The sequence below is a fragment of the Lontra canadensis genome, unplaced genomic scaffold (genome assembly GCF_010015895.1).
Source record: "Lontra canadensis isolate GAN:19392208 unplaced genomic scaffold, GSC_riverotter_1.0 scaffold332, whole genome shotgun sequence".
Taxonomy (NCBI): Eukaryota; Metazoa; Chordata; class Mammalia; order Carnivora; family Mustelidae; genus Lontra; species Lontra canadensis.
Genome location: NW_022631326.1, coordinates 15,473 through 41,341, shown reverse-complemented (window position 1 = coordinate 41,341; position 25,869 = coordinate 15,473). Strand labels below are relative to the sequence as shown.

The 25,869-nt window shown below is 44.0% G+C and overlaps 1 protein-coding gene across 3 annotated transcripts in view; it reads right to left on the bottom strand.

Moving 5' to 3' along the window:
* Positions 1-25,869, bottom strand: part of LOC116862796 (receptor-type tyrosine-protein phosphatase gamma) — an 81,111-nt gene that overhangs the window by 40,174 nt on the left and 15,068 nt on the right. For 2 of the 3 annotated variants that reach the window (XM_032850206.1, XM_032850207.1), the window contains 2 exons: positions 15,535-15,626; positions 3,270-3,361 (listed from right to left, as the gene is read on the bottom strand). In XM_032850206.1, the coding sequence (XP_032706097.1) occupies positions 3,270-3,361; positions 15,535-15,626 (184 nt within the window). Of the gene's footprint in view, positions 1-3,269; positions 3,362-15,534; positions 15,627-16,275; positions 16,372-25,869 lie in introns of those variants that run through there. The other variant, XM_032850208.1, reaches the window with a different exon arrangement.

The window sequence follows — 25,869 nt, the reverse complement described above, 5'->3', positions numbered from 1 at the left end:
ACAGTCTCCAACATTTATCTGACAAGGACAAAATGCTTGCTGCCTCACCTCTAGACAAAGACTCAAAATTACCAGTGAATTGTTTTTCTCATTCTTCTCCAAGCAGCAAAATTCTGAAAATAGGACAGCTATTCACCATTTTTTTTCCCCACTTTCATCCAAGATTTTAAAACAAGATGGGGCAAATAGAAATTCTTCTTTTTTGACCTCCTCCGGAACTTTCTATCCATATTTAGCGTGTACTTTGCTTCGCCCACTCTGGTCTCCACCCTGACCAGACTGAAGTCCTCGAGGGCAAGGTCTCAAATTCAACTCTGTACTTTGTATTGTGTCCACAGAATAGCAGGTACTTGGTGACTGTCAGTTGAATTCCCTTTCTCTCCTTTTTTTTTTTTTTTTTTTTTTTTTTTTAAGTATAAGGTGATGTGACTAACTTTGCCTAACTTGAGGCCTATATGCAGATGTTGTATAAGATTTTTGTAAGTCAGATTCTCAACTCTCTGGAAGGCTCTAGGCTGTAAAGATCATGTAATGGGCTCCCAATATTTTTAGTGGGGTGGGGAGGCTCCTTATTTTTTTTCCTTATTTCCTCTCCTGCCCTCCCCCTCCCCCCACCTCTGGCTTGTCAGCTGCATGATCAGTTTTAGACAATCACTGGTCATCTCAGGTTTTTCCCTCTTCCTGAATCTGGGTCACTACAGGACACTACTTTAATGAGAGTCTGGAGGGCCTCGAGGTCACACACGGGGGCTTGAGTCTGAGAGCCTGGGCTTAACACCTAACTTCTGCCATTTTAAAACTGAGCCACCCAAAGCCTCAGTTTTCCCATGGAGGAAGTTTCCTCCTCTGTAAAACGGGCACCATAGAACAGCACCCTGTTCTGAGGTAGTTCTGAGGAACAAATCAAACAATCCACGTTCAGGGCTGAGGAAATGCTGGCCACCGTTCTTCCACTTAAACAGATCTGGAAATCTGGGGTTGACTTCAACTACTCTCCTGCTATGATGAACGTTCTGTTTTGTTTTTCTATTTTTTTAAGATTTTCACTTATTTTTAAGTGATCTCTATACCCATTGTGGGACTCAAACCTACAACCCCCAAGATCAAAAGTCACACACTCGTCACCGACTGAGCTGCCCAGGTGCCCCAGTTTTGTTTTTCTTTCAGTCACACAAAAATCTCTTTTCCTGACCTCCTTTTATAGCCTATTACTATCTCGTTTATAAAAGAGCCTTAATAATTTCTTAAGTAGCCTGCTACCCATTGTCCTTTTCAGCAGAGCTGCCGAAAACAGATACTACTGTCGTCAAATATTTCAAAATCTCCCTCAAGGAGAAGAGGCCAGTCTATGAAGGACTTGTTCTGTCTCATGCCTCCCTTTATGTTGCTGCCTTATTGTTCTTTTCAGAAGAAAGGATAGTCTTCCATTCTGAATAGCGCTGATTCTCCACCTTCAGACCAGGAGGAACTGTGGGACGACAAGGTAGAACAAGGCCTGTCTTGTCCCTGCCCTCCACGCCCTCCCTTCACCAACAGCTAATCAGACTTCAGCTATAAAGTTCAATATAGGAGACAAAAGCTTCTAGCCACAGTATTTTTTTTTTTTTTTTAAGGACAGTAATAGGGTGCAGATGCCCAGAATTTGTTAACAGGCTTGGTTTAGATGCAGCAAAGCCCATTTTAAGTCAGATCGAGTTTATAGAGGTATAGCTGATTATTTTGAATAATTAAATGGTGTCAAAACCAGCTGTGATGAATAGCACTGGGGTCTCAAATCATAAATAATTGAGAAACTGGAGTTGCATTTGGTCATCCTGATCAAATTCTGTTCTCCAGAGGATAAATGTTTGTCCTGAATACCATCAACATTGTTAAATGCCTCAATATTCTTGCTCAGTCATCCAGCCAACAGTCAATTGAACTAAATCACTTCAACAGCACACACATTTGCTGTCCTCATGAATACAAAATGTTTGACTTTAAACCATGTTCTCTGTACTTGAATAGGCACCTTTTTGGTAAGCATCTAACAGCCACATTAAATACTTGACATGCTTGTGTCTGTCCCATGATGTACGGGACTTTGGCGAACACATCAGCAGGTCCCTTTCGCTCTCCCACCTTTGGCTTCGGTTTTGCTCAGGAAAACAAACAAAAAACCAAGGGAAAAAGCTTCCTTTAAAACCGGTTGTCAATACAATTGCCTTTACGATGGCCTCTGGGGACTCCGAATTTGCAGAGACAGAGGCTTGCGGTCCCGTGTTCATTCCTCATTGTGCCGCCTTTCCATGACATCACTTAATCCCCGAAACCCAGTTTGTGAAAAGAGGTGGGCAGTTTAGCAACATCCCCGTCATGTCACTTCCATTTTAAAGGATCCATTTTAAAGGAAGACTGAGCGAGAGAAAGGAACCGACTCACCCGCAAAGCTAGAAGACAGCTGAGCTGCCATGAAAACTTGGCCTCCTCGGCAGAACTCTTGCTGCCAGAGATGTGCCTTAGTTAAGCGCCTCAGTGAAGAAAAGGGCAGTCTGTTTAATAGCTCCTCATTGACACCCTGTCACTGCTGAACTGGCACGGAACCCGGAGCTGGCAGGGCCGTGGTGCCGCGCTCTACCTTGTTTCCTGCACGACAGTTCTTAAAATCGCAGGGCTGTCTTCGCCCACGTCTTCCCTCCACGGATTAATAACCGCCAAGCCCGCCACCATCCACCTCTGCAGGGGCTGAACAGGTCACCCGGCACCCTCAAAGACGGGCATCCTTCACGTTCCCCCAACTCCGGGATGTCAGGGACGTGGGCTCCATTTCTAAAAGCGAGGAAGCCGGGCCATGGGGGGGGGGGCGGCGACGGGTCCGGGGGTAAGGAAGCGCACTGCTCCTAGGGAGCCAGCTGCCCGTTCCTCAGACAGCAAACCTGCTGCTGCCCAGGGAGACGAGGCCTATCCTTGCCATGAGGGCTGCTGTCCCAGCGAGGGTTACCAGGAAGACAAAACTTAGGGACTTGCCTTATTTCTCCCACTAAGTCTGTTCTTTTCTGGAAGCGCACGTGTAGGACCTGGGCAACCAACTCCCTCCCGCCTCGTCTTTTTGGGGGAAAAGAATGCCTGTCAGAAGGAGAAGGGTGAAGAAAAAAAAGAAAAAAACCAACTCCCAACTTTTTCTGGTATTGTTTTTGTTATGCCCGAATGGATTCATTTCAAGTTTATAAAAATCTATATAAAATAAAAGTCAGGTTTCTAGAAAACTACTTTTCAGTTTTGAAACCTACCTCAAAATCCTCGGAGAACCCATGCTGGTTATTAGAATAGAGCTCACCAATGTGTTTAACAAACTGTTTGACAGGAATGGCTTCCATGTCATCTGTGGGGATAAAATGATTTTCAGAGTCACACAGAATAAACTTTGATAGAACAAGTAACACTGATAAGGGATTATTAAAGACAAACATTTGATTTGTGTGAGGAGTAGACAGAATTGTATCACCCGAAGCAGATGTCCTCAAGAAGTCTCAGAATGTATTTTACTTTTCTGTCTTACTAGGATTTGGAATGCCTAGAAGCTAGGTAAAATACGTTCTTTTTTTTTTTTTTTTTTTAAATATTCAAGGCAATTTACATCATTAAATTACCACATCATACTCTTAACTGAAAGTCTGAACTTCCTAAGGGTACCTATTTGTCAAGAAATTTTATCACAGCCTAAGATTTTTTTTTTTTTAAATTGCTCTTCAGTGGGGTCCAGCTTGAATTTGGAGCGATGAAGTTCCATTTCCGGTCTCTGAAGTCTCAGCAATCTTTATACACAATTACAGAGAGATGCCATTGTACCAGCTGGCTTCGGGTACAATGCCATCTATGTTTAAGTGTTCAAAATTTTAGTTCAAGACAGCTGTGTCTATGCGATGCCAAATAATCAGTTTGACTGAATTAACTGGATTTTTTGGGTATTGACAGACTAGGTATAGATTCAGGAAGACTCCCCATTCCAATTTTTTGTGTTGTCACTTCAAGAGGACATTTGCAGTTCATGAGCGCAAAGTATCCGTCTTGAGCGCATTTTCCCCGGATCTGACCCGATATTGGAGGACTGGCCACAAACCTGCCACACCCCACTAACCGGAGCTCCCCAACCTCCTTCCCTCCACCCTCCCCCGCAAATATTTCTTTAAAAATACTCTGCTGAATTTGAGATAAACAACAGACATGACATTTACTTTATTCAGAGTGAAAGATCTTTGGCAAACGCACAAACATCTAAACTGCCACAGATGCTTTTCTTAGCAAAGGGTATGAAGATCTGTATGTGTAAATGAGGTCCTACTTTGGCAAGAATGTTATAGATCCAGGCCTGACAATCTGATTTCTCTTCATCTGGTGACAGCTAACATTGACTATGTCATTCCTTCTCTACTTTCTTTTGAGAGAGCAAAGCTCTAGGGTGGCTTTTTGCATCCATTGACATTTTCAAACTTGAATCATTCTTAAGCGGAAAATAGCATCTCTTCTACTTTGTTTAAGGAAGGTGACTTATATGTTCATAATCCACACTGCTTAGCGCAAAAATGTTACTGATCAAATAGATGGTGCTCCGTGAGCACCCATTCTTTCCGTGTGAACAATTAAAGACCTAATCATTTTAATAGGCCACCTTATGAAAAAAAATTGCCAAGTTATTTACAAATATTTCAGGATTGGAGAGGTTCATGAATATGCAATCATTTTGCACGCCCAAGAATTCTATAGCTCCCATAATGATGTAACCAGCATTAACAAAGCGAGCGGAGCCAAAACGTTTCCCCAGAATATTGAGCAGAATGCACAGTTCAAGAAAAATTTCCAAAATTATCTGATCAACTTCGCCTAAAATGTTTAGAAGTAAGCAAATGCTACAGTATGGATCAAGTGGCAAAGAAACGATCTGAGGTTGAGAGAAGGATTAATATGTACAAAATTGGAGTCCTGAAAAGATTTAACCCAAAGAAACCCCTCTTTGGACAATAGGCAAACTGAGTGGGAGAGAGATGGGACACAACCTAGCCCTGCGATCACTTTAGTATATAGACGGCGGCGTTTCCTCCCAACACATTTAGAACCAAAGATGACACTGTTTCTGAGGGACATTGTTACAGCGCAATAGGCCAAGGGCAGCATTTATCCCATGATTAACTTAGAAACTGTAAACTCTAATAAATTTATGGTGCACACGACTCTCGTTCAGAATAAGCAAACACCTATCAGCTTCAGAGGTACTTTGCTCTAAAAGTCAAAAACACGGCATTTTAAAGGTCAAAGCCCACCTCTGGTCATTAAAAATTGTTTTCAGGGTAACAACTTATTTTTTCCTGCCAAGCACTCAAGTCTACTATCCAAGGTAATGCCATCCATGTCCAGAAATCAGTCTGCCTGCTATTCTCCTGCCTAGATGCAGGAAAAACCCAGCAGAGCTCAGCAGGATAATCATGGAAATACATGACTCACTAGTCTCTCCAATTAGCTTCTTTACCCAAGGAAGTCTAACCACACCCCTCTGGGTTTCCAGGCACCACGGTAACATCTTACAACTACCAGACAGACACACACATTTGTGCGCATGCACGCGCACACACATGCACGCGGTACTGACCGCCACAGGCTACCCAGTTAACGCACAGTCTTTCAATCAAGATAAATAAAGCTGAAGGGTCACACATCTTTTTTCTCAATATGAAGATGAATATAAGGCTATGACTAATTAGAAGTCCTCATAGTTATCCTCTTACATAGTTCTATTAAATTACTCACAAAATGAGCCATTTAATTATAAAATTACCGTAACTAGCAGACAGCCAAGCAATTAGGACAGTGTTGTGGACCTGATCTTCTCAGTTTTTGTCTGGAAAGACCCTGTGGTGTTAGGGGACATCCATCTGAAAGATGTTATCATCTTTCTATCATACAGAGACCATTAGCAGCCACTAACCATGGGCCAGGCACTTTCTATGCCCTTTAGATGGATTAGCATGTACTCCAATCCTCCCAATAACCCTGGGGGATAAGTACTATTTCCCTACTCATCTCACAGTTGAGAAAATAAGCTCAGAAACATTAACTGAAATCTGGACTATGGTGGAAGCTGGCCACCCAAGGTCAAGGGAGAATGGCTGTGGTCTGGGTCAGAGTGAATGGGAAACTACCAGATGAGGCATTTACTCAGCACCCAGGACTCAGCCAGATCGTAGGGAGGTGGGCTCTGCCCCAGGGCACATTTGTGTTGGAGAAGCAATGGATAGCAGCAGGAGTGAGCAAGAATTACTTGGTGCAGATTCCACCGGTCACGAAAAGGATGGATCGGAGGACTCAGGTGAGAACAAATGCTATCAACGTAGTGGTGATGGAGGAAAAAAATAGGAGCTTGCATCAGAGGAAGAGGTTTTCACTAACTACAGGTTGGATGGGAGAGGGAGAGGATATATAATGAAGTGGTCTCAGGAGAGACGCAGTAGAATGAGAATCACCTGTGGTAAAAGCTTTCCCTACATTTAGCATCACCAGAACTAGGTGAAGGGGACACTGTTCTCCTCACATTACACACAAGGTAATGGAAGCAACATGTCCAAAGTGACCAATAACTCGGCAAGCAGAGCTGGCTTCTGACTCCCGGTGTACTGAACACGAAGCCTGGGCCCCCCCACACTGGGACACCCAATTTGTCTTCATTATCCAAGCACAACTTCCAGGAAGAACAAGGAATGAAACGGAGCATCTCGGTTAACTAAACAGAGTATCTTGGATAAAACATTCCTGTGTCCTTTTGTGCCAATATTTTTAGTTATAGAATTTTCAGATATCAAAGATTTGAATTAGGCACAAATCAGAGTCCTGCTGTTATCCTTAAATCATCCCGGTATAAGATGTTTGGGTAAGTCCACTGAGAATCAGCACCTTTCAGAGTGAAATTGTTATTTGACATTATTAGTTACACTTTCTCCAAGATTTCAGCCTTTAGTGGTTAGAATTAAACCTCACCTATAAGAGGCCTTTTAGTTCAGTCAACCATCCTTATGTACCACTTTTGATGGAGTCTGAAATCAGTCTTTGGTTTGTACGCACCCCAAGAGGTGCATTCACAGAGGGTCCCCATCTACTGGGAAGCACCAATGGTGACAGATTCCATGACGGTAAAAAAGAGCTCAAGAGGATGAACGTTAAATAAAGCACTGTACAAAATAAAGAATGATGCACTGAAAATAGAGAAATAGAAAACACTGGAGAGAACACAGAAATACAATACAAATAAAATACAATACAAGAAATACAATAGAAAACACTGAAAATAGAGAAAAGGTGTTTCCTGAATCCGGCTATGTCCCGTTGTACTTGCAATCTGGAGCCAGGTAGAGGGAAATCCCCCCTATATTGGTCTAGGGTTCTAACCTCCTACACAGGCTCACTTTGCTTTCTCTTCCTTTTCAGGAATAACAGATAGACAGGGCAAAACTTCACTTTATTGGGTTTTTTTTTTTTTGCCGTTGGAAAGAAAAAAAGAAAAAACAACAAATAAACTCAGCAGCTGAGGCTGTTCTTGAACATCAGTCCCAAGGAGGTGCCCCGGAGGGCTCAGCCCGTTGTACAGCTCCGTGGCCGCGTCTTCGGCCCGTCTTCAGCTGTCTAGGTGTCATTCCCCACCCCCCCAGCTGTCATTTTTGTTATCAATGGTGGAAAGAACCCTCTGTGCCAGGCACCTAGGGGCAATGGTGTACGTGGAGAAGCCAGAGCCAGACGGCCTGGTTGTGTGACTTCACCTCTCTGTAATTGCCTTTCCTCATCTGTAAAATGAGATTAATAATGACTTTTCACAGAGAGTTACAAAGAGTCAACAGATGACTGAAGTACTTATAAGAGTGCTTAGCATTCTGTAAATGCTTGATAACTAGGATTTATTGTTGGGTGCTAATTGCTTTACCCGTGTGGCCCTATGATTTGGGGCTATGATTACCCATTTTATAGATGGGGAAACTGGCTAAAAGAGATCCAAGAGCTTGGCCAAGGTCCACTGTCATTATCAGCTGGTGGGGCCGGGCTGACTCCAAAGCCTTGTGTCTTCTATCTTATTTGACCTCTCTCTAGAGCTTAATTTGAATATATGTGGTTAGAGAGGGCAGAAAACCATAATAAATCTTAAAAAAAAAAAAAAAAGCATTACTTATTTGAGAAAGAGAGAGAGCACGCACACAGGGAAAGGGAGAAGCAGACTCTGCATTGAGCAGAGAGGCCTGATGTGGGGTTCGATCCCAGGACCCTGAGATCATGACTTGAGCTGAAGACACTTAGCCAACTGAGCCACACAGGCGCCCTCAATCACGGTTTTTAAAGAAACTTCCTGATTTAATAGGAATGAAATGATACACTTTAGCTTTAACTGTAAGTTTCAGTCAACCTGGAAAATTCACACTGGTATTCTGATCACGTTGATGACGCCAGGTAAAATGAAGTGTTAAAGTGTTTACCCTCATGCCAAGATGCTTAATGCTGGGATTGACTGGCTTAACATCTGTTAAAGATAATACCCATACCAGCAAGTGCGGGTACATATATATAATTACCATTACCATTCCAAAGGGCCTTCCGTCACCCACCCACTCTGCCACCCATCTCTGTGAAGTTCATTTAACCCAGTAGTTCCTGCAACCCTATGCCAATTCTGTCTCTCAGCAGGGGGATCCTATAACCCTCAACACAGTCCCTGGGTCAAGTCCCTCCTGCTCAGACCTTACCCCCTTGCTCCCCCACATCCCACAACTGGGCTCTTTACCACCCCTCTAGTGGACAGATCCGGATTTCAGGAACTCAGTCCCTTCTTGGCTGCCTCTCAGCTCCCAGAGGCCAAGTTCAGGCCTCTTTCTGCATTTGGTAACACCTCTGTGTCCACTTAGGAAGATAAAGCAAACATGAAATTAAAGAACATTATTGAGATTTTAGTTTCCACATTAGGGCACGACAAGCAGAGTTTTGTCTAAATCAGACTCTTTGGATGCAAGGAGTGTTGTGGAGATTGGAACATTATATTTCCTGCCATAAAAAGAAATCTCTTTTCATTTATGACACAATGAAGTCAATAACGAAAAGGTTTCATTATAGTCAAAAGACCAATGAATCTCCTTTGGAGATAATCTCTGTATAAATAAAATATGCCAACAAGGTTGGTTTAATCCCAAGGGTTTTAAACTGCATGTTTAAAACCCCTTTATATGCTGGCCCCCTGCTGAAGCCAGTGACCTTCAAATTATTAAGATGTATTTTAACTGCTGGAAAGGCATGAATCATTTCTGGATTTCCAAGCTACTGGTTAGCAGCAACATTTTGTTTTGTAATGCTTTTATTAGCAAGTTAGATCCTCTGATTTCCACAAAAAAGCATTTCTGAGGACATCTGCGCCTGACAATATGCACATTTGGAAAAACCCATACAACATACTCATTAATCAGGTTAACTGCATGAGCTAAGTTTTGATTTTAAAAAACTGTAATATAGTGAAAGTCTGAAAGAATACTATAATGTAGTGAAACCAATCTATAAATGACATACGTATGTAACACTTCGGCAACTGCAATGAACGTATTATTGAAGTTTGTCCTTTAAAATGGGTATCTCCTGATCGAAAAGTCTAGATTTTTTTTTTTTTTTTTAAGATTTCATTTGACAGAGAGAGACACAACGAGAGAGGGGACACAAGCAGTGGAAGTGGGAGAGGGAGAAGCGGGCTTCCTGATGAGCAGGGAGCCGGGTGTGGGCTTGATCCCAGGACCACGGGATCACGACTGAAGTGAAGACAGACGCCTAACTAACTGAGCTGCTCAGGCGCCCCGAAAAGTCTAAATTTTTAAAAAGTACTTGTAGATGTTAAGAATAATGTGGATCTTAAAGGAACTGTTTTACCACTTCAGTATCTTAAAAATGTCACAGATTAAGTACTACTTCGCACTACGAGGGGACTGACCCACTAAGTTATTGCATTCAATTATGCTTTACCTTCCCGGGTAACAGTGGAGAAAGCATAACCATGGAACTTTGGATTCTGAAAAATTGTTAGTGAAAGATATTAAAAGTCAAAGCCCCTTTCATTCTCATGCACAAGTCAGAGTTCAACTTATCTGGAAAACTAACCAACCAACTAACCACTGTTCCCATATATGCAGCAGGCACTGTAACTCCAAATGGTCCTGATGACAGAACTGTCACTTCTACGGTGACTGGAACCTAACTTCAAAAGCACTTCTTTAATTTCTTTCACGTTGGATAAATACTCTTGCATCCGAAGAAGAGTTCTTTCTACTGTGGCTAACCGGCCTTAGCCATCGCATTCACATTCTCTAGCACTTCCGCATTTTGCATAAGTGTAGGTGAGATCAGGAAAAAAAATGTCCTCATTCTGACAAGACCGTCTTTGCTATGTTAAATCAGGATAACACACTGAAGATTCTAAACTCCTGAATTTCCATTCAATTCAGGAAAATTAATAACTCAGAATTCCTCAGGAATTCCTATGAATGGCTATCTCCAAAGGCCGAGTGATCAATTAGCAAAGCTCTCTTTAATCATTTGCCTATTTTATAATACTTTTGAAAAAGTTAGCGTAACTTACTGATTCCACTTGTGCTTTGGGATTTGAAGACCAGAACTGTTTCTGCAGTTCAACCACAGCAGAATCACCCAAAAGTTTCAACGTATTTATAAATTTCTCCCCACGTCATTTCAATCACATATTGAAATGTGCCTATTTTTGCACAGGGAAGGAAAGTATAGGTGGGTGGAGAGCCTTTTTCTTAGAAAGTAAGAGAACAAAAAGGACTAGGTAACAGAGGTAGAGAGGAGTTTTTGGTAAGGAGGAAACTTCAACAAAAGAATAATGAAACTATTCAGAGGGCTTTTTAAGAGAATTCAGCCGAGAGGCAAAAGGTCAGGGCTGGTGGAAGATCGTCATCAAGAACTCGGGGGGGAAAAACTACAGGGGATGCTCACATGTATTTGAAAGGCCTTGGTTTAATGAATCAATATCCAAATGAGGGGCTTGAAGGCTTGAGATAGCAGAACCTTCGGAAGAGCCAGCCAAGGGGTGGCAGAGCCATTTCCCAGGCGTCTGTGCTTTGAAGCCACACAGAGGAATTCCAATGTTAGTTCCACCCTTCCCATCAGCTTGGGTGAATTAATAGGGTCTCCGAACCTCAGTTTCTGCGGCTTCTAGATGATGCTATCCCCTGCACCTGTCTCTGTAGGACTGACTGTAGTGAAAATAATCCATGGCGTCAGTAAACGCTCAGTATCTATTGTAGGATGAGGTTTCCTAAAAACAAGCTTAAATGTAAAGGAAGTTCTCAGAACAGAGCTTATTGCATAGTCCAGGGATGACCCAGAAGCTCTGTTTTGTAACAGTTTGGTGCCTGAATTCTCAAATTTGCCCTGTTGCATCCGTAACTTTCTTAACCGGTATAATGGTTCAGTTCACTAGAGCGGTGGTCTGGAAGTCTCTCTTTTTTTTTTTTTTTTAAACAATCAGTTATAGGAAAGGAGTTCAAGTGATAAAAGTTGTTAAATCGCAGGCCCAGTAGTCCCGTTACTAGGTTTTGAAAAAGGATGAAATAACTGAGGTTGGGCACCTGGGTGGCTCAGTCGGTTAAGCATCTGCCTCAGGCTCAGGTCATGATCCCACTTGCTCTCTCTCTCATAAATAAATAAAAATCTTAAAAAAATTATAACGGAGGTCTAGCAGGTAGAACAAATACTCCCTATGAAGTCTGTAAATATCGTATTTTTGGAAATAAGAACAATGAGATAATTCCTAGGGTAAATCATTCAGAAGAATCCCAAGGAGGTCTCCACTAAGGAAAAGGGTTGAAAACTTTACCAGAGTGAAAATAGCTCATGAATTGTTAAAAAGTGTGTTTTTCTTGTACTGAATTTCTTCTGCATGACATAGTAGGATGCTAATAACCAGAAGAAACCATAAGAATAAAGAGAACACTGGATGGTTAGACTGCATCATAAATGACAAAATATTTTACAAATGGGACTATTATACAGGTCAGTGGGGGAGTTGTTTCCGAAAAAGGGAGAGAATGGGATTAAACTGGAAAAAAAAAAAAATTTTTTTTTTTTTTTAAGATTTTATTTATTTATTTGACAGCGATCACAAGTAGGCAGAGAGGCAGGCAGGGAGAGAGAGGGGGAAGAAGGCTCCCTGCCGAGCAGAGAGCCCGACACGGGGCTCGATCCCAGGACCCTGAGACCATGACCTGAGCTGAAGGCAGAGGCTTTAACCAACTGAGCCACCCAGGCGCCCCAAAACTGAAAAATCTTTAAAGAAAGGTCACGGAGAGTAACTTCTTCCCAGTTAAGGGTGAAATGAGTTGATTTGTCTTGGCATGTTCCCCCCAGTGAAGGCTGTGCCACCTGGGAAAACAGAAGAAGAATGGCCTTATCTTGGTTCTCTAGTCCTTGACCCTCACACTGCATATGGGATTCCAACTCCTTCATTTCCACAGCTGCTTAGAGCTCCTCGAGGCTGCACCATGTCCAGTGAGGCACAGCTGAACACCACGGATTTCTCAGTCAGTGGAGAGTCTGAAGCAGTTTTTTCTCCATATACTTACACTACCAGTGAGTATGGAATTAGGAAAAACTCACATTTCCAGAAATGCCTTTGGGTTGTGGGTACAGTAGTACCCCCTCATCTGGGGCTTTAGTTACCTGAACCTGTAGTCCAGACGCAGGCGACCCTCCCCCTCCTCCCATGTATGGTCGGAAGGACCACAGGAGCCCAGTGCTACATCACAATGCCTATGTCATTCCCCTCACCGTGTCTCGTCCCATAGGCATTTTATCATCTCACACCATCACAAGAATGGTGAGGACAGTCCAATGAGATTCTGAGAGAGACACACGTACCTTTTATTACAATATATGGTTATAATTCTTCTCTTTTATTTCTAATTATTATGAATCTCTTACTGAGCCTGATACATAAATTCAACTTCCTCACAAGTATGTATGTAGAGGAGAAAACAGTATACACAGGGTTTAATAAGACCTGAAGTTCCAGGAATCCACTGGGGGTGGTGGAACATATGCCTCACGGAAAAAGGGGGGTGGGGTGGGGAGAACTACTGTATTTACAGTGGTGATTGAACAGGTAGATGGGAAATGAGGCAGAAAACACTGGAAACACCTATCCAGAGGTGTGGCAAGGCAGGCACAACGGATTGGCAGTTTCTGAGGATTCTAGTGAACTGAAAATCCCCAAGTCCAAGGCATAGAGCAAGGCGTGGTGGGCCACACTGACTAAATTTGGTTCAGTGTTTGGGACAATCTTAACCTGAGTACCAGGCAAATGCTCATTCTCCACAGCTACTGGGATGAACCATACTGTGATTTGGGAAGGAAAGCTTCAACAACGGACATTTCTGGGTTATGGTTTCCAAAATGCTTTTACACATAACACCTTACCTGAGTTTTAACACTGCCGCAAGTGTGGGTAGATCAAGCATCCTGTTTACTTTACAGATTCTGGAAACTAAGGCTCAGAGAGGTCAAGGCAGTGACCAAAGCTTTCACAGCAGAGGCAGAGTGAGATCCTAGGTTTTCTGATTCCCCATCCAGTGGGAAAAGAAAAGAAAAATGGAAAGACAGCCCAAGAAGTATCTCACCACCTAACCTTTTAAAATATATTTCAACTACACAGGTACCCACCAGCTGTATCTGTCAGATGACTCAGGGCAGAGGAAAGAGAAGGCCCCGGGCATTTTCCAGAGGCCAACACATACTCTGGGTGTCTCGAGAGGAAAATGATTACACACACGTGCTAGTGCGTGACTCCTGCAGCTTGGACAAAACTACTTATTCCGTGTAAGTGTAAGACTGAGGATCCCTGTCTGCTTCCTTGCCTTTCAAAAGCAGGAGTGGGATTTCCTCCACCAAGACTCAAGGGTAAGGCTCAGCGAAGAAGAATGAAGGGGAGCATAAAACCTACCCCATCTGTCTGGGGATGGATTAGCAGCCATGAAGTGATCCAGTAAGAACTCACCCAGAGACTTTTCTGCTACCCCTCTTGTTTCCGTGTGACAAGCTTTCATGAGAGAAGGTGACCAGATTGGAGAAAACATGGCCAATTCCAGCCATACCCAATGACTTCACATATACTGACACACAAAGGTCCAATTAACTTCCCAACCGTAACTGCACCTAGTGAAGGTTTGTTTTTTTAATATTTATTTATTTGACAGAGAGAGAGGGCGTGCTCACAAGCAGGGGGAGCGACAGGCAGAGGGACAGGGAGGAGCAGACTCTCCACTGAGCAGGGAGCCCGATGCAGGGCTCGATCCCAGGACCCTGAGATCCTGACCTGAGCCGAAGGCAGACACTTAACCACTGAGCCACCCAGGCGCCCCTCATGAAGGTTTTTCAACAACAGAAACATTCTGTGGCACGAAGGGAATGACTGTACCTCCCAGCTTCACAGATACAGCCTTTGGGGAACCCGAATAATGCTTTGCTGACATGAATTCATTTATTCAGAGAATTAAAGAATGCTTACTATGTGCCGGGGACTAACTAGCACCAAGGAGACACCCACTTGCCTTTATGAAGCTCTTGTTGTAGGAGGAGAAGACAATAAACCAACAACTACAATACATGGCATATCAGATGGGGAAGACCTTTCTGGAGAATGCGGGAAGCTGCAGGTGGGCGGGATGTAGCGCTAGGGGAAAAGCAGTGCTTCTGGTTACCAAAAAAATAATGTCAGAAGGGTGGATGTTGGACATATCGAGAGATAGATGTTTACCAGCACATAAAGAAACCCACAGGAAGAAAGTTCAGATTTGGCAAAAAAGGCAGTTATGCCAAACGAACAAGCTGGGAGCCATCTTCAGTTCCCACATCCCATCTACCACAACGAACCAGCTACCGAACTTCTCAGCGGCACCTGCCGGGATACACTACATCGTATTCCAACCAGTCCTGACCCCCCAACATCAGCTGAGTGTTTCACCTTTTTTACCCAAGGACCCATGAAATGAGTCCTGGACCCAGAGTGTTTCCCTAAACTTCCCCACAAGTTCCTAAGAAGCAAAACTTCCAATGCTAAGATAAAGTATTTGTAGAGGAAGGAATCTCAAGAGAAACCTCGAGAAAACCTTATCACAAATGGTGATTTAAAAAAAAAAAAAATGTAAGTGCAAGTTGCCTATCAAAATGAAACCCGGTCCAAGCAGACTGCAAATGATCTTTGCTTTCCCTTTTGTCTGTTGGTACTTCCCCTCCCTGTCCGTGAGTCTCTCCTGTATTAACTCATAGCTATTTGTTCCTCTTAAAAAGAGGACTCCATCACAGTGCAGTTATGTAAAGGAGAAAAGATTTCATTAAATCCCCCTTAGGGAAGGATCTCTTAGGGCAAGCTTTCAAAGGCTAGGAAAATAATATTTTGTCATGGGTGTCACACAAAAGTACCAACAAAAGAGGAAAATGATTAGCCCGCTGGAAAGAAGAGTGTGTCTTACTTACCCGGAATAGGGATAATAGGGATACTTTCATTGGGGACGACCCGAGGTGAACTGCTATCTTCCACATAGAAATGAGCTGTCTGAAAACATTTCCTGTGCAGCAAAGAGAAAAACATGAAAACAGTGAGACCAGAGAAATACACTTGGAGTTCATTTTTTCCCATTCTTCCTTCACAGATTTTACCAGCTTTAAATACCACACAGCACTGAGTGCAAGCCCATGGGAAAGTAACAAGATTTAAGAAGGACAACATTCCATCTATTGGAAGAATCCCCAATAGCTGAAGAATATAAATATATAATATATATATATATTATATATTTTATTGTACCATATCTCTCCTGAGAGTTAAAAGGAGAAAGCTTACTAGTGAACTGCTCTAATCCACCAAAACTTGGCATCCACAGAGCAAAATCTGCTCCACACACTGTTAGGATGACCCCACAATAGTTCTAAATTTGATCCATTAAGAAGAGTCGTTTGGTCTTCCCACACCTCCAGCCCCAAGTTCAAAACCACACCTCAAATCCTCCCAAACGCAGTCATCAAACAGCCCCAAGTACACAATAGCAGCACATTGTCAGTGCTCGGAAGGCCCCCGAAGCTACACACAGCTTTCTAAGAGGGTCGGAGGGCTCGGAGGGGGCAAGCCCTCAGGATCCGGGGCCCTGGACAGACAACATTGGGGAGAAGAACCTGGAGCTCACAGGTGTCCCCTGCCTGTTGTCTGTGTTATTTTACCTGGACTTGAGGCAAAGCAGGGAGCAAACACTGGTCATCACAGGACACGCAGTGCACAGAAAAGCCATCGGCAGCTCACTCAGCCTCTGCCTACTGATGCCGGCTGGCCCTCGGCTTTCCAGCATCCGCGTCACTGCTCATTGCGGCCCTAATGAGCTGCCGGAAGCACAGGCTGAATATTTAATGAGGCTGCTCAGCATGAATGGCTATTGTGACCAGAGAAGGGTCCCCGTTCATCTGGCCGAGGGGCTTCACCGTAGCTGCCCCTGCTGCTGGGGCTTTTAGCCAAGCAGGCGGCATCCTTCTGCTGCTCGGTGTCCCTGGGACCCAGCCCGCTCCTGGGGCGCCCCACACCAAGCCCCGATGACACACTCCAGCTCTGCTATTCCCGGGGGCTGCATTCCAACCACTAGAGTAAGTCAACTTTTCTTCAGAGCTGTCTTTGCTCATTTAATCCAAAGTATCCTGCGATGATTCCGCTGGGCACGGCACTTTTCTTTCAGCAGCGCCTGTTTCCAGACGGAAAGCAGCTCTAACCGGTTGTACATTTGGGCACTGTTCTAGAAGCAATCTGGACCGCTGCTCCATGCCATTAGGGGGTTCTGAACATAAGTCACTCCTACTCGGCACATGTCTTGCAGGACTGCTCTTGCAAAGGGCTGAAAATGATGTTCCCCTCCCCCCGTGAATTGCCTGGCATTCGTAATATAAATAATAAAACAAGTTTTCATCACTCATCGTTAGCTGTCTTTACCTAAATTTGGAAAGAACGTCAGTCAGTCTGACTTAAGCTACACGGATATGAAATGAACAAAATGTTTTAGGGCTCTGATAATAACCAGATCTTCTACCGCATGTGAAAATGATAGAAATCCATGTGGAAAAAAAAGCCACACACACACACACACACATGATTTTGTCTGAGGGAATAGCTTCTTTCTGTTTCTAAATCAGTCATCAAGTTTTCTAATCTCGGATTCCTCTCTCCCTCAAATTTGCATGGATTTCCAGAAAGTAGCATTCAAGTAAAAACACAGGTGACGAACTCCACAAGCGAGGTACAACCTTAACCGTCCAGTGTCATAGCTAGAGATGACCTGCTTTTGTTGAGATACTGGACCACTGAGGAACTTCCTAGCCCAAAGAAGTGCTCTCCAACACCAAAACAAATGACATGCAATTCATCAGGTCAGACTTGAACTAGCTGAAAACACACACACACACACACACACACACACACGCAAATAAGTCTCCTATTTTAAGACATAACTCCTACACCTGTTAAATTTCTAATATATAAAGCTATTGGTACATAGAACTGCTATTGGTCAAGGTAGTGCTCAAGTCAGGTGACTCTGAAAGGATAAACTGTATCATCGATTCTTTTTCTGGAAGAAGGCAGGGACGCCATCCACTCACTGTTATGTGGGGAGCTAGCAGCTTTGCATTCTCTTTGGGGAAAAAGAAAAAGGGCAGCGTGTACCGAAGCACATCACACCCCAGTGCGCCATGTGCTGCTGTGTATAATGGATTTTCCCTGGAGCAAAATAACCCTGTGATTGTCAGAGAAAAGTGCACCGCCGTGGATGAAGGTCAGAAATCTGGGAGACGCAGCTTTCCACATGGGCACCTCAGTGCAGGTCAAACCTACTTCCCACCCACACAAGGACTCAGGTGGACAATGACCTACAGAACTTTGGGGAAACAACTTCCCTCAGAATAAAGGTATCGGGGGACTCCGCAAACATCGATCCAACACCCCCGCTCGGCACGGAGTGGGCAAGCAATGCCTTCTCCCTGCAAATGCCTAGAAGCTTTAAAGCCGCTTCCTTAAGCCCGGCCAAGCATTCAAATTGCATACATAATACATGATGTCAGCAGAAAAATTAGGAAATACAAAGGCACGAAAAGGAAAAGCAATCAATTAAAGTTACTCCAAATCGTCTACCTAGTGACCAACACTATCTGCATTTGAGGAGTATATCCTTCCACGCTCTTCCTCTTTTATTACTGTCCCTCAAACATCTGCGATGAGGGGGCAGTGCAGTGTGACCAAGAAGACAGACACGGCACTTCTTTTGGTCAAGATCTGCCATAAACAAGTCAACAACCGATTTCACGTAGTCAAGGGGCATGAAGAGAGTAAGACAGGCTGAGCCTGTCACCACAGCAGAGACCCGAATGAAGAGGATTAGCCAAGGGCCCGTGTCGGGGAGGACGGCTCCGGCAGGTCAAAGAGCTCGTTCGAGAGCAGAGTGAGCTTGCCTGTTACAGGAACTGAAAGGACGCCAGAGGTAAACAAGGGAAGGGCGGCAGGAGGCAAGGGTGGAGGGGCGGCCTAGGGCCAGATCATGACAGCTCCAAGGCCGCAAGCGTGCTGGTATCTACCGGAAATGGAAAGCTGACCCAGGGCTTCAATCAGTGGGGGGCACAGTCAGACTCGTCTCCTTCCAAACGCTCATTTTGGCTGCTATGGGACAAGCGGGGAGGACAGGACAGCATAAATGGAGTGAGGACATCCATCGGGGGCTCCTGTTGTCATCTCACACACAGAGACACACGCACAGTCTGTTTTCTGTTGTGTAACAAAATTGAACCATACTGTACTAACTCCCTTACAACAAATAGGAACTGATATAGTCATTAATGCTGACTTTCTCCCCCATTTTATGGCTGTGTCACATGGTCAGATGTTTAGCCCTTTAATCACTAATTACCAGAGGCCTGCTTTTTTTTTTTTTTTTTAAAGATTTTATTTATTCGAGAGAGTGGAGAGAAAGAAAAAAAAGAGAGAGCACACAAGCAGGGTGAGTAGGAGAGGGAGAAGCAGATGCCCCGCTGAGCAGGCAGCCTGACGCGGGACTCGATCCCAGGACCCTGGGATCATGACCTGAGCAGAAGGCAGACGCTTACCTGACTAAGCCACCCAGGCACCCCTGGTGGTCTGCTTTGACGGAGAGGCTGATCCAAATGCTGGTTTGGTGTCAACTTTTCACTATCATCGACCACACTGAGGTGAACTCTTTTGTGTGCAAATTAGACGCGGTGGGTTTAATACCTAAGAAAAGCAGCTGATCCAAGGGTCCAACATGACTCTGAATCTGAACTCACTCCTTTCAGAGAAGTCCCACGAGAGATTGTTTTTGGCCTTCAGCAGTATCCAGGGATAAACAAGTAAAGGCCTCTTACATGCTTTCACGGTGATGTGTTCGAAGAGGCAGTATTGTCTCTCATTTTGAGCTCAGGAGAATGGGCACAGAATTTCTGAAAATGCTCAAGGGGGTCACTGTGCATACAATTTCAAATTTCTGCCTGGGTCCGATTCGCTTTCAACTTATTCTAAAAATGCCCCTTGAATGAAACAGATTCTGGATCATAAAGGGCCATTTTTCTAAAATTATCATTTCTTTACAATGAATATTTACTTAGCAAATACCTTAAAAAAGGAAAGAAAACAATGAAGTGCACCATGTTTGGAATGAAAAATACATTTACAAGTTAAATTACCAATTACAGTCTGCTGGATCCCCACCATACATCTTATGTTCTTCCCTTTCCCCCTTTCTTTCATCCCTTCCTTATTGTCCCTCTACTCACCATCAATATGTCTCCCTTGGGAAATGAGAACAGATAAATTTTTTCCAATGACTCTGACCAGCTTAGTAATGATCCAAATTAGGTAACTTCTGTTTCCCTTAATCTACCTTTGCAACAGATTCTGCTGATACTGAGTTTCCTAAAGTAGGTACACCTCCATACTGAAGGGTCCTGAAGTCAGTCACTCTCTCTTTCTCTCACACGTAAGCACACAAGTCAGTAAGATTTCAGTCAAGTGGTGGTTATCAGTGAGCTACGTATCTATCTCTTTGGTCTGGGGAGCTTCTAAAGCGCCCCTGCTGGATGAACCCCACCCCTAGTGATTCTAGCTGAGCAGCTCCATTGTTGGGGAACAGGCCCGTGTCATCTGGAAAAACTCCCCCGAGGACAATGGTGTGTGCTGTCCCTGGTTAAGAAGAGCAGTGATACAGGGGAAATGGTTCCAGACTCTAAGAAAGCCACCGAAGAAACAAAATGGTCTCAGATGGCACGTACCATGAAAGTGACCATAAAAGTAAGCACCTAGAATTTATAGGGACCCAGATGGGATAAAAAACCGTAGTTGAGAATTCAAGGATGTTAATGTAATCCTCTCAAATTCAGTAAAAAATAAAACTGCATCTCATATACTTAAATAAGAATTTGAAAGGTCTTCTCCTCTGTTTCTTATGGAACCTAAGTTCTCAGAAAGAGGATGGCATTTCCTGAAGTTGAAGCATCATCTTCTGCCACCCATACTGGAGAACTGTTTCGTCAGATCACAGACTTCGCAAGTGAAAGTTTTTCTTTCACAGTCAAAGCGACTCTTTAAGCCACCTTCGTGGACGGTTCTGCTTATCGGCCAATTAAATTTTAGTTTCTGTCATGGAATTGAACTGTATTTACTTATTAAGTAACTCATGGATGTTCTGATGTCCTTATTCCAAGTGTCCCACCACTTGAATGAAACTGAAAAACACGGAGTTAGATGGCTCTCTCAAACTCCTCCCCATGAAGAAATATCAAGATAGAGTGACAGCAAACATTCACTGAATGCTTCTAAATAGGAACAAGAAAGACAACCCGGTGGGCACAAGGTCATTTTCCTCAGTTCCAACTCAAGAGGTGTAGGGACCAGAAGGCAAACAAAAAGGGAGATGCACATTTATTGGTCTCTGAGTTGGTACACTTCTTACATGCCGCTCTTAGAAAGACTGCCTCTCAGCATTGAATGCCAGTCTACCGTTTAAACGTATACATTCTTCATGTAACACAGATCCTAAATCCAAGCCAAGGGTTTCCGGTGCTTGACCGAAGATGGCCAACCTATTAGATACACGTGCATCTCAGGAAAAGTTCTAAGTAGCAAAATGCAAACGCACTTTCTGTATCACTCTCCATTCATCCATTTTTAGAAAACGAACGTGGGCTCTTAAATTTTAAGACTTCTAGGAAAGGCTTGACTGGAAGTCAAGAGGATAACGTGGGATACTTTCTCTATCAGCTCATCAAACAGATACAGATTCTGGCCAGCAGCTCCCTCGGTCTCAAGCCCAACCCCATGATCCGTGGCCCAGGCCCGTGTGGTGCCCGAGGTCTCGTGCATGGGTGGATCAGTCTAGCTTGCGTACAGCCCACGGACACATTAAGCGGGTAGTCAGGAAGTCATGACCATTTGGTCTTGGACTAAAATTCCTAAAAATAACCTCTTATTTCTTCAGATAAGGGAGAGATTTTGAAGAGAGAAGCTTTTTCAAACACCAAGGAATCTGTGCTGGAGAGAAAGCAATAAATACAGTAGACATCCACCAGGATCCGCAAGCCCTCAGTGTCGGCTCTCCGAGCTCCGAGCTCCCCACTAGAGCGCACGCGCACATGGCCAGCACGGGACAGGCCCGGGGTGCTTAACTGCTTCTCTGGATGAGAGAGAGACAAACAGACAGACGGATGGACAAACGCTCCCCCTCTGCAGCTGCTCTGACAGCATTTTATCAGCATCAGTCATTACTCAAGTTACAGAGACTAAGATGCAGCCAACAAGGAAGAGGAGGAAGAAATCTCTAGACCTGCCCTTCTCCCTCCCCATCGCCTTCCAGGAATCTGACACACCCTTAACCCAGAACCCCCAGAGTGACCAAAGTCCAATGGAAAGACTCATTTCTGTTGCTTCAGTTTCTTCCCCCAGATACTCACATCGATAACTTTGCTACCTTCATTCTTACTTAAAACCTTTCCTGCCCCTCTGACAAGAATCTGGGAAATAGGTGACAGAGACTTTTCGAAAACAAGCTGCTGATCTTGGGCCCGGGAAGGCTGAATATTGAAAATACTGAAATTCCACTCAGCACCACCATATACCAAAAAGGGTCCCGAAAAGGCAGCATGTCCAGCCCTGCTTACAGGACCAGCGGTTTCTGAAATGTACAGACATCTGGGTCAAAGCGTACATCCCTTTTGACAAGAGATGAGAGGTCCCATTGTTCTCATTCTGGGTCCCTGGCTTATTACCACACTGCTCTTGACCTCACTGCCGCGGGGGCCCACACGAGGGAAGACCACAAGACCGGTCTGAGAATCTTCCACAAACCTGGGATGACAAAATAGTGGAACGGTGTGTAGGGGTCAGAAGTCCAGTCATTGTCTTCCAATTAAGCTCCACGGTTTTATCATATCAGGGTGACAAGGACTTTGTCATGCAGCATGCAGCTCAAAATGCTAATGGCAGACTAGAACAGGCAGTTGGCTGAGCTGCAGCTGCATATTAATTAAGCAATCTAACTGACTTATATACTGCCCTCATTTAAATTTACAGTGCCATGCCTGCTAATAATCCCATTTATTTTCATGCTGTTGACTACAGAAAGCACATTAATATTTACTTTTGTGAATGGAGCTGTTATAGTAAACCATGTATGAAAAAGAGCCACTTATAAATAGAAAGTTGAGAACATTCACATGCCTTCAAGGAAGATGTTAAAAAGATGGGGATTGATTTATTAGGGCAAAATGTTTCTGGAAATTGAAGTGACAAAGACAACAATAGAAGGAAAAGCCTGTGGGCATTGCTGGGCTTTTCCTCAAAGGGGAGAGTCTGCTTGCAGTAACTCAGGGGTCCCACTTGGAAAAGAGCCCACTTTAAGTTCGGAGTTGACATTTTTTTTTCGGCTGCCACCACTCACTTGCTGTTCAGTTCCCTTTACTGTATGTGAAAGGATTCTGTTTGTATAACTCCGTTTATCCTTGTATTATCTTCCTGGGACAGAATCTTCTAGAAAGAAGAATTCGGAATTTGCACTGCTCATTCTCATAGTCTCCAAACCGTAAAAGGCACATGTGATCTGACAAATATCGAAGTACTTTTGGGAATCATCAAATGACATACTTCACATCGGGGCAATTCTGGAAATCCTGAGACATATGGTTGTCATACCTTGGATAAGTACAGCCTGTCAGATGTGAGGAGGAGATGAAGGGAAGAAGGAAAGAGGAAAAGTGAACCAAACTATGAAGACGGATGAGGTGTGAGAGAGGATACGTGTATCAAACGAGAAGAGGTTTCAAAACATTTTAGACCTCACATGGTCAGGAGAGGTGGCCCATTCAACTCTTATTATAGCTGCAAGTGACAAAAATCTGATTTCTGCAGCAAGAACTTCACTGGAGGATACAAAGTGCCTGCAATTACTGTCTGAGGAATGTGGGAGGAAATTAAATTATATGCACCTAAGTGGTCTCAGCACAATACACTTTCATGCTCAATATTAAGTTTGCCAAGCAATCCTTGGAGAGTCCTAGGAATGACTGAAATTGTGCTAATGCTTTCCAGGAGATAAGACAGCAGAGGTCATTTCATAAACCACATTTTGACCAGACCGAGAACATGAACAGAGCAGTTTTTACGTCGTGGCTGGCTTTCAACAAGGGAGCTCTAACAGCACTGCCCAGTCCTTTGAGCTCTTACCCAGAAGAAGGCTTCAAGTCGGGAGCTTTGAGGTAGCTGTCCTGGAATGTTCTCAATTTTTGGACTGAGGCTTAAGGGACTTTCCACCTCCCCTTGCCACTGTTTCAAGGCACGGACACAATCCAGCACAGATGGAGGCGCTTAAAGGGGACAGGATGGTCTGACTCCTTTTGGGCAGGAGGTGGGAAATGAAAACTCACATTTTATTCCCTGCACATGATTCAACATCTGTAACATACAGTGTTCCGGTAAACACTTATTGGCAACTATCTCATGAACATGTTAAGTCAGTCAGACTTCACCAGGAAGAGTGTTATTTTAAGGATTTAGCGAGGTATGACAGGTCTTTTCACTAAACAGTCCCATTTAGTACTTTCTAAATACTTGGGACCATCTGGGAAAGAAAAAAGTTGATCCAGACATCACACTATCAACCAGGTCAAATTCCAAACGATGTAAGAATTCAACATTAAACTTTGAAGCCATAAGAGTACTAAAATAAGTCATCTCAGAATGGAGGAAGACTTTCTAATGTAGACTCAAAATCTGGAAACCAACAAAGAAGTTTATGGGGAAATTTGAGTATATGGTGTCAAAGAAACAGCATGAATATAGTTCAGAGACAAACCACAGATGAGGAAAAAAAATATCTGCAACCCTGATTGCTGACAGTCATCTCCCTCGATTAGAAAAAGACCAACAATGCAAAGGAAAAATGAGCAAAAGACCTACAGTTTAGGGCAAAAGAAACACAAAGGACATTAACATGAAAGGTACTCTGCCTCACTCATGATAAGAGAAAAAACAGTCCAACTATACTAACGCACCATTTTTCCCCCCACCCATGAGGTTGGAAAAAATCACCCCCATTTGACAACACACGGTGGTGGGTAAGGTGTAGGGAAACAGGGATCCCTGTGTTGCCGAGAGAAGCCGCCCTGCGTATGGCACCAAGGAGGGCAATTTGGTGCCATCCATCAAAATTACAAATGCCTATCGCTCCTGACACAGCCCATTTCCTGACTCTATCCTACAGACAGATCTCTCCACTTGCATAAGGACATCAAGTTATTCACCTTGGTACTGCTTGTAATAACAAAAGACTGCGAACAACCCAAATGACAGCCATACGGGATTGCTGAAATAAATCAGGACAACTATACAGAGGAATAGTGTGCTTCCATGAAAAAGAATGAGGAAACCACAGACACCTAGAGAAAAGTTGCATTAAGTCAAACAAGCAAGGTGTAAGACAGTAGACACAGCGTTCTACCGTGTGAAAGGTCTGGGGATAGAGGTTCCTATTTGCTCACACAGCCCGCCCCCAATGTCCGGAAGAAGGATGACAAACCAGCAGTCGAGGTTACCTATTTGTGGGAGTCAGCTGGGTAGATGGAGTCAGGTGGGTGGGTGACCAGATGGAGATGGAGGGGTATATAGAATATTAAGCTCTTTCATTTTCAAGTGTGTCAAGTATGACCTATGCAAAATTTGTCAATTACTGTGTTTTTGAAAAAATACTTGGGTCTGATTTTTTTTTTTTTTAAAGATTTTATTTATTTGACAGATCACAAGCAGGCAGAGAGGCAGGCAGAGAGAGGGGGTGGGAAGCAGGCTCCCTGCTGAGCAGAGAGCCCGATGCGGGGCTCGATCCCAGGACCCTGGGATCATGACCTGAGCTGAAGGCAGAAGCTTAGCCCACTGAGCCACCCAGGCGCCCCTGGGTCTGATTTTTATTTATTTTTTTTCCTTCTCTGTTCTGGAGGGGGATAATCAGCTGTCACTTCTTGCAGCCTGTGTCTGGCCTTCACGGGCTCTGTCCATGTGCTGACTACACAGGCATCCCCCTCCCGCTGTGGGCGGGGACTGTTCAAGGCAAGTGAGGTCAGACCAAACGGGCAAATGGCTGTTAACCTGGGGTTTATGTGCACAGACTTTACAACAGCAACTGTAACTGTCTGGAGGGTTGCTATTCAGGCAGTTTTGGGGGCTCTTCTCCTGATTCCTGCCACATTTTGGACAGGATGCAGACCAGGACAGGAAATGAGAGTGGACAG